This window comes from Gavia stellata, chromosome 1 (assembly GCF_030936135.1).
Source record: "Gavia stellata isolate bGavSte3 chromosome 1, bGavSte3.hap2, whole genome shotgun sequence".
Lineage (NCBI taxonomy): Eukaryota > Metazoa > Chordata > Aves > Gaviiformes > Gaviidae > Gavia > Gavia stellata.
In genome coordinates, this window is record NC_082594.1 from 84,823,323 (window position 1) to 84,832,427 (window position 9,105).

Genomic DNA, 9,105 nt, shown 5'->3' on the forward strand with positions numbered 1-9,105 from the left:
CATGCTGGCTGGGCCTGATCACCTGGTTGTCCTGTACATGCCGTGTGATGGCACTCAAGATGATCTGCTCCATAATCTTCCCCAGCACCGAGGTCAGGTTGACAGGCCTGTAGTTCCCCGGATCCTCCTTCCGGCCCTTCTTGAAGATGGGCATCACATTTGCTAACTTGCAGTCCAGTGGGACCTCCCTGGATAGCCAGGACTGCTGGCAGATGATGGAAAGTGGCCTGGTGAGCACTTCCACCAGCTCCCTCAGTACCCCTGGGTGGAACCCATCCGGTCCCATTGACTTGTGGGTGTCTAAGTGGTGTAGCAGGTCGCTAACCATTTCCCCCTTGGATTGTGGGGGCTTCATTCTGCTCCCCGTCCCTATCTTCCAGCTCAGGGGGCTGGGTACCCAGAGAACAACCGGCCTTACTATTAAAGACTGAGGCAAAGAAGGCATTAAGTACCTCAGCCTTTTCCTCATCCTTTGTCACTATGTTTCCCCCTGCGTCCAGTAAGAGATGAAGATTCTCCTTAGCCCTCCTTTTGTCGCTAACATATTTATAGAAACATTTTTTGTTGTCTTTCACAGCCGCCACCAGGTTAAGATCTAGTTGGGCTTTGACCCCTCTAATTTTCTCCCTGCAAAACCTCACAGCATCACAGCATATCCCGTGACAGACAGGTATCACAACAGGGAGCAGCAATCTACTTATGTCTCCTCTCTGCTCCCAAGGAAAAGTGCCAGGAAGGCAAACGCTGCATCCAGGGAATAAGCACATACTCATTACTAGAGCACCGGGAGAAAGAATGGAAGGAGTTGAGCATTTGTCATAATTTGCCAACTGGCATGAGGTGAAACGTGCTGGCTAGGTTCACTATACTATGTGGTGCAAGAAGGGATAGAGCAGCCCTGAGGAGAAGGACTTGGGGGTACTGGTGGATGAAAAGCTTAACATGAGCCAGCAACATGCACTCACAACTCAGAAAGCCAACCGTATCCTGGGCTGCATCAAAAGAAGCGTGGCCAGCAGGCCGAGGGAGGTGGTTCTGCCCCTCTACTCCGCTCTGGTGAGACCCCACCTGGAGTACTGCGTTCAGCTCTGGAGTCCTCAGCACAGGAAAGATGTGGACCTATTGGAGCGTGTTCAGAGGAGGGCCACAAAAATGATCAGAGGGCTAGAACACCTCTCCTGTGAGGAAAGACTGAGACAGTTGGGGTTGTTCAGCCTGGAGAAGAGAAGGCTCCAGGGAGACCTTATTACGGCCTTTCAGTACTTAAAGGGGGCTTATAAGAAAGATGGGGATAGACTTTTTAGTAGGGCCTGTTGCAATAGGACAAGGGGTAATGGTTTTAAAATAAAAGAGGGTAGATTCAGACTAGATATAAGGAGAAAATTTTTTATTACAAGGGTGGTAAAAACACTGGAACAGGTTACCCAGAGAGGTGGTAGATGCCCCATCCCTGGAAACATTCAAGGTCAGGTTGGACAGGGCTCTGAGCAACCCGACCTAGTTGAAGATGTCCCTGCTTATTGCAGGAGGGTTGAACTAGATGACCTTTAAAGGTCCCTTCCAGCCCAAACTATTCTATGAATCTACGAAAGAAATTGAGGAACCTTACTTTGAAAATTCACCCACACATTTTATATTTCCAAACAGAAATATTTTTAAAGACTGTACTTCAAAGGTAGGATTGCTTCTTCTTAATCATGCATAAAAAGAAATTTGTGAGAGAATGTTCAAAGCCAGAAGCATTCTAGGTCTTCCCACAAAGTGAACTGAGACTTAAGATTATTTTTAGCAGTACAGAATGATTTTTCTGCAAAGATCCCTTTAGAAGAACATAGCTACAGTCCCAAGATATTACAAGGAGTTAGTTGAATAAAGTTAACTTAGAGTGAATTTGAGTAATTTGATTTCCTGTGGCTTTAGTGAAGCAGTGCAGCATATATGTTGCATTTCTTCTAAAATTCTTGTCTCTCATGGGAGATTAAGGCTTATTCTTTGAACTCAGTTTATGCAAGGACACTTCTAGATGACCTATAAATAAAAATCTGTATTTATTGACTCACCAAATCTGGAGACAAGCCTAGACCCCTCAGTGCTCGAACACTGTTCTGTGTTGGTTTTGTCTTCTGTTCGCCAGTGGCATTAGGCTGGAAAGACATTTTTGAGAGCTCAAATAGCAACTAACATCTACTAACAGAGCAGTTAGAGGTTAAAAGAGAAAATTCATTGCAAGTAATAATACTTGCAGGAAGTAACAGTACATCCAAACAGAGCCACAGAACGCCAGAAACAGAAATGGCACCACTGTTATTACTTGTATAAGAAATTCTGTGAAGAAACCACATGTGCTAATTCAGGTCAGCTTTATTTTGTTTTTTTCTTTCAGAGAAAGAGTTTCAATATAATTGACTCAGGTAGAAGAAGAAGAATATTCAAAAAGTTGGATTTTGCTAAAAAATGGAGAATGTCCAACATAGCACAAAGCCTTCAGTGATTGTCCTTGGAAATAATCAAATGTAGTAAATAATTCTGTTCTCAAATACACAGAATCAATCCTACCAATTGCTTATCAATCCTCTAATCCACAGCTGCAGTGGTTAATAATTCTCTTTTTATCTGTACAAGGTGCCATCATATCATCATTACCAACCTTTTCTTACAAAAATCTGCCCAGTGAATACTTACCTCTTAAAATAAAAAGAAAACCTATTTGTGAAGTAAAATGTAGAGTTCGAATGGAAAAATACTTTCAGGCCTGTACAAAAACTTGTAGTGGTCTTGACTGGAAGACCATTGTACATCGATGAGCTAGTGGCCCACACCAGAGCTCACCCGAGGCGGGCCAGCCCTCTGCACCACAAATCCCTCGGCCGCAGGAGGAACTCAGCCCGCTCGTTGTAACAGAGGAGCCTGCAGGCAGCACCCACTCAGCACCGGCAATGACATCGCCTGCATGGCCTTGCCTGTATCTAGGGATGCGGCAAGAAGTTCTCCTGACAACATCCTTTCTGTTTGACAGTAAAAATGATACAGCTGTTTTCCTTGTAAGAACATTATCTATTAGCTCAAATGACCGAAAGGGGGGAATCTCTTCTACAGATGTGGTCTGCCAGCGTCCTGCCCCTCAGGGCCATTCAATGCTACACCAGCTGGGGTTCCCACCACCAAGAGGGACCTAAGGTCATTTATACTGTTGCCTCCTTGTAATGTTAGCTCTAACAAATAGAATTTTAAACGATACCTTAGAGAGTCTGAGTGCCTTTCTTACTGGGTCCATAACGTACTGGCACCTTCCAGTGCAAAGCACAACTACATTTAGCCTTCTAGATAAATCAGTGTTGATAGGGGGTTTTTATTGGTAACTTAGAACATTAAAACAAATTCTCACATCAATAAAGTCATTATCGAGGCCTTTATTTACCCCAGTGTGGCTGGGTTTCATATCTCTGTCCCTAAAACCCTACAGCATGGAAGGGTTAATGGGAGAAATAAACAAATATAAAGCCCAATACAGAGTAAAATCTGTTGTATTAATTTGAATAACTTACCTGTGGTACTAGACTAACATGGATATTACAGAAGTTCTCTCTTCGTGCTTTGAACTGAAACTGTCTAAATGCTTCAACAAATGGCATTCCTTCAATATCTCCAATGGTTCCACCCAGCTGAAAAAGAAAGCTTGGATATGTCAGAGTGGCAGAAAGCAAAAACAAAAGGGGGGGGGGGGAAAGTCTACCTCTTACATACTCAACAAGTTTTCTGAAATTTTTATCTTAAAAAACACTGACAATTGAAATTTGCAGGCATACTCTGCAAAGAATCCTCATCTATTTTGCGCATTTTGTTTCCTGTGGAAAACATAAGACAATTTTCCAGTTTTGTTATATTCATTTTACACCAAACACATAAGCTTCCCATGGGGAGATGTGTGGTGCTACTGAATAACACACGCTTTTACGCTGCCTTCGAAGTGGTGAAGAAGTAATCAATAGTTAAGCTGATGTGAAGGTTTTTGTACAGAAAAACTTTATTTTTCTGTCTGTCAGATTAAGGAACAGTTGTGACCAACAAGATACAGACATTTAGCAATATTACCGTAGCTTTCCAACATCAACAAATGCCATATGGACAACATGAAGTAATATTTCACATTATAAAAGACTTTATTTATTACCAACCAAAACCCAAGACTAAGTCCATGATAAAACTTATTTATAAAGACAAAAATTAGATGTCTTTCAAAGACACAAAGAGCTGTAGTAGACTAAGCACCGAATAAAGCAGTGTTTAGCACTTAAGTCTTATGAAGCAGCTGTATTTCAGAATGATCTTTCTGTGCCACCAAGTGGCTTTTGACAGAAGTGCAGTACCAGCAAAACTTCTGGCAACTGTATTTGTATGACACATATATTCAGTCTAACTCCTGCAGGATTTTGCCATGGAAAAACATTACAATTATCCTTAAAGTCCTGAAGAAAAAGATTTTTATAAGGCTGAAGCTATAACCAAAAAAACCCTTAGATGGAGGAAACAGAAAATTAAGTTTGAAATTACAGAACTAACAAGCCCATCACTTATTAATGTTCTTCTGCAACTTCTGTATTTACTGTTTTAACATTTGTTTTAAATGAAATTTTTGACTCTCACTGTGCACATCATAAAAAAGATCTACAGCTATACCAAGAATATTTTAATCAAGGCAGATTCTTCTGCATGAGAAATACTGACCAGCTCTGTGACCTGGGTCACGAAGTTTATCACAGTATTGATTACAGTGGTCACTTTCAGCATTAAATCTATGACATATTCTTCTGTCAAATTCTCAGGTATAACCTTTTTCTGTATTTTCCACTGTAATAATAATACTAGCAATTACTGACTGCCTCTCCTCCAGTTGTCTCCGTGCCCTACTAAGGATGGGTAAAACTCATTATTTCCGTTGTGTAGAACATCAGCAGCTTAAGTGATTAACAAAGTTGCCTCCAAAGATCTTAAAAATAACACCAGGAAGTGGGAAACTAACTTATACAGTGTTGAAATATATTCCTTTAAACATCACCATGAGCAACAAGATGGACATTTGAAGCCATATGGAAAGCTGGAATGTTATAGACTCTCCTACTGACCATAGGAGATTTCAGGTATTACACAAGTTTTCTCAATACTATTAACAGTGTAAAGTTTCAGTCATATGTCTGTATCTTGGAATAGATACTTCACATTACAGTAACTGGCTGCTTTAATTTTATACATTAATGCATGCTTAAGCAGCTCAGTTTCAGCAGTATTCTAGAAGGGATTTAGTCCAGTAAACAGAAGATGTAGGGATAAGACAATGCCTATCATTCTCAGAACAAATCAAAGAATATAAAATGTGTCTTTGCATTGCTGCTCTCCATAAAACTTCAGTCTGACCTTTTTACAGCAAGTAGCAAAGAGAAAGCAAGCCAGTTCTTTGTGTTCACTGCGGATATATATCCTAAAAGGTTCCATACTTGCCTCAATTACACATATTTGTGGCTCTTTTCTGTCATCATCCACCGGAACTTTTGCCTGATTCATTACCCATTCCTGAACTGCATCAGTGATGTGCGGAACAACTACAAGACAAAGCCAAAGAAGGCAAGCATATCTTATTTCAGGCCCATATACCAGTTTTTGCATGCAAAAGGGGGGAAATGAGCAGAAAGTCAAAAGGAAACGACTAGTTCCTTTTTCTGTTCCTCCTTTCCTTGAATCCAGAGGCCAAACATTACAGGAATATGCCCATATCTCTTGAGAAGGAGAAAGGAGTAAGATGATGCAGCAAGGAACAGCTTGTTCTAGCTAATCACTCTTTTGTGAAGACTGAATGGACTGGTATCCCACAGAATTAAAAATATCACCTTGAACAGTTTTGCCCAGGTAATCACCATGCCTTTCTTTATTAATCACATGCTGATATATCTTTCCAGTGGTGATGTTGTTATCTTTATAGAGATTGATGTCCAAAAATCTCTCATAATTTCCCAAATCTAAGTCAACTTCTCCACCATCATTCAATACAAAAACTTCACCTGAAAAAAGAAAAGACAGAAAAGCAATAAAATAATCAGAAATTATTAAACAGACAGCAGAAATACCACAAACTTATCTTAAAATCAAATAAATGTTTTTTAAAATGGCATATCACAATGACATATCAATAAAGCACATGCTGCAAGTCAATCTGCATTGTCATTCTGTGTGCCTTAATATCCAAGTCATTACTTTTACATCAAATGGTCATCCCTCAGTCACGTATAGTTTTGCAAATAAATTTAAGTTATATTGCCAAAATACTTAAGTGATTTAAAAATATTTAACCAGCTTTTCAACAGCATGCTACAGTCCTTGATTGGAAGAAAACAATCTCCAGGAATCATAAATCAGCAACAAATAAAACATTAATTTACCTGTGGCAGCCAAAAACTGGGCTTTTAAAAGCATGAATTATTACGCATGTTCAAAGTGTTTCACTACAAATTCATGTTGTTTGGATCTTAATGATTATGGCTTGGATGAGGAGTAAAATTATGATGAACATAAATGCTTCTTCAAACCTGATCACTGTTTCTCATTCAGTTTTTTCATCTTGTGTATTTGGTTCACTATGTCCACACCGAGGGTTATTTCTGACCCTGAAAAATCTAATGAAAATATCCTTCAGGTTCAGACTTTTCTTAGACCTCCAAAGAGTATCTAAATTCTGAATCTAGTCAACCCGTGAAGGAACTAAAGCTGCCAGACCTTGAGGTAAGGCTGGAAAGCTCTTCAGAAAAAAACATAAAATATTTTGCCATGATGCAATAAATCAATGGCTAAACAAGTTACAGGACTAATGCACAAAGAAAAAAAAAAAGAAACAATCCTTCTGAAGGTATAGTGTGGACTACTGTCCTGGTTTCAACTGAGATAGAGTTAATTTTCTTCCTAGTAGATGGTATAGTACTGTGTTTTGGAATTAGGATGAGAATAATGCTGATAACACACTAATGTTTTAGTTGCTGCTGAGCAGTGCTTACACTAAGTCAAGGACTTTTCAGCTTCTCACACTGCTCTGCCAGGTGCACAAGAAGCTGGGAGGGAACACAGCCAAGGACAGCTGATCCAAACTGGCCAAAGAGATATTCGACGCCATACGTCACCAGGCTGAACAAAAAAAATAACTGGGGGGAGTTGACCAGGGGGGGCACAGCTGCTGCCTAGGAGCTGGCTGGGCATTGGTCAGTGGGTGGTGAGCAATTGCATTGTGCATTACTTGTTCTGTATATTCTTTTATCATTATTATTATTTTCTTCCTTTTCTGTCCTATTAAATTGTTTTTATCTCAACCCATGAGTTTCACCTTCTCTCCGATTCTTTCCCCCATCCCACTGCAGGGGAGTGAGCGAGCAGCTGTGTGGTGCTTAGTTGCTGGCTAGGGTTAAACCACGGCAACTACAGAAATATATATCCCACCAAGAAACAACACTCCACTTCAATGAACAATTTAACAAAAACACCACAATGTGTACAACACAGTGGAAGATTTATGCCTGATCCTGTGAGTACAGAGGAGGTACTCAGTGCCTAAGTTATCATTTAAGCCAACAGACACAGAGTGGAACCAACATTTCTCATAAGCAGGCCTTGGAAGAATAAAAAAATACATTATTAAATAAACCTCTTAAGTTAACTGGAAATCAACAAATTAAAATCCTTTGACTGAATCATATTTCTGCCAAAACATTAACAAAAGAGGCTTGCTATTCTGGCTTGCGTGAATTTCTACTTACTACCCAGCAAGCCAGTGTTTCTTCACAAGCAGTAAGAAACTCTTAAGGGAACAGAGGGGGGGGAAAAAAAAAAAATCATGTGGGAATTACATGCTATAGTATCCCCTCTCCCCTGTACCTGATCCAGGGGAGGAACACATCCTCTCAATCACAAGCCATTGCAGAAGTCTTACCACCAAAGGTAAAGGTATAACTTGCCCGGTCAACTGCCGAAGTGGCAACCAGATGCACTTCTGAAAGTGCAAGACTACCGGATTAGTTAACTTTGGCTTTTTGAGAGAAGTCTGATGTGCTGTGCTCTTCCTCCACTTAAAAAGCAAAGTGGTCTTTTTTCATTTCAGGAGATAAACACATTTATCTCCAGTTCCAAAAATTTTGGTCTCAACTAAAAGTAAGCAGAAAAAATCCAACAAGTAAAAAGAATTAGAAATGTCTATTGGCTGAAGGTACTTTGGAACTTTGAAAACCATTGTTTTCAATAAATGTACAAGACAGGCAGCTGAAGGAACATTCAAATTATAAATGCATGTCAGACTGTCTTGTAGCTCATCAGCAATAAAGTCAATACAACCAACATAGCTTACAGAACTAACCAACCAACCTAAGCATCTACCTTAAAATGATATCACTAGTTGGCTCTCTAAGCTTCACTGATAATTTTGACTAGATCCTCATTGTCTAAAATGGGAACTTAATCTAACTCTCGTGAAGACACACTAGAGGCACTGACAAGTGACATCCAGGTAACAGCATTCATAAGTAACCGTTGAGGAGTTAAGTTTCAAAACAGTTTTATAGTACTATTCCTTTTTTTTTTTTTTTAAATCAAGTTGAACTGAAGATAGCATTGCCTGAACAAGGCCTAGAGCTAGGATTTTCCCAACAAAGTGGTACTTTATAGGAAGGAAGCATCTACTCATAAAAGTATCTTCACCAAACAGGCTTCTCCTCTCTTTACTTAGAGCAGACAATGCCGTTGAGAACACATCGTAAGGAACAAACTTGCATTGCCAAATAGATTATAAAATGACTAATAACTACTATACTATTGTTTTTTAAAAAAAAACAAACAACAAACAAAAAAACCCACCACATTACTGTGAATACAAATATTTATGCAAAAGGGAACAGCACTGCCCTTCATACCATGTTCATATGGTGAAAAGGTTCCAGCATCTATGTTTATGTAAGGATCAATTTTGATTGCAGTGACACGTAGACCACATGATTTCAGTATGGTGCCAATGCTGCTTGCAATGATCCCTTTGCCAATGCCTGAGATGACACCACCAGTTACCAGGATGTACTTCAT

The 9,105-nt window shown here is 39.7% G+C and overlaps 1 protein-coding gene across 1 annotated transcript in view; it reads right to left on the bottom strand.

Annotated features, from left to right (window-relative positions):
• Positions 1-9,105, bottom strand: part of CTPS2 (CTP synthase 2) — a 74,390-nt gene extending 65,285 nt beyond the window's left edge. The window contains exons 1-5 of the mRNA XM_059817073.1: positions 8,940-9,105; positions 5,883-6,053; positions 5,497-5,597; positions 3,546-3,662; positions 2,061-2,144 (exon numbers count right to left, since the gene is read on the bottom strand). Of these exons, the coding sequence (XP_059673056.1) occupies positions 2,061-2,144; positions 3,546-3,662; positions 5,497-5,597; positions 5,883-6,053; positions 8,940-9,105 (639 nt within the window). The remainder of the gene's footprint in view (positions 1-2,060; positions 2,145-3,545; positions 3,663-5,496; positions 5,598-5,882; positions 6,054-8,939) is intronic.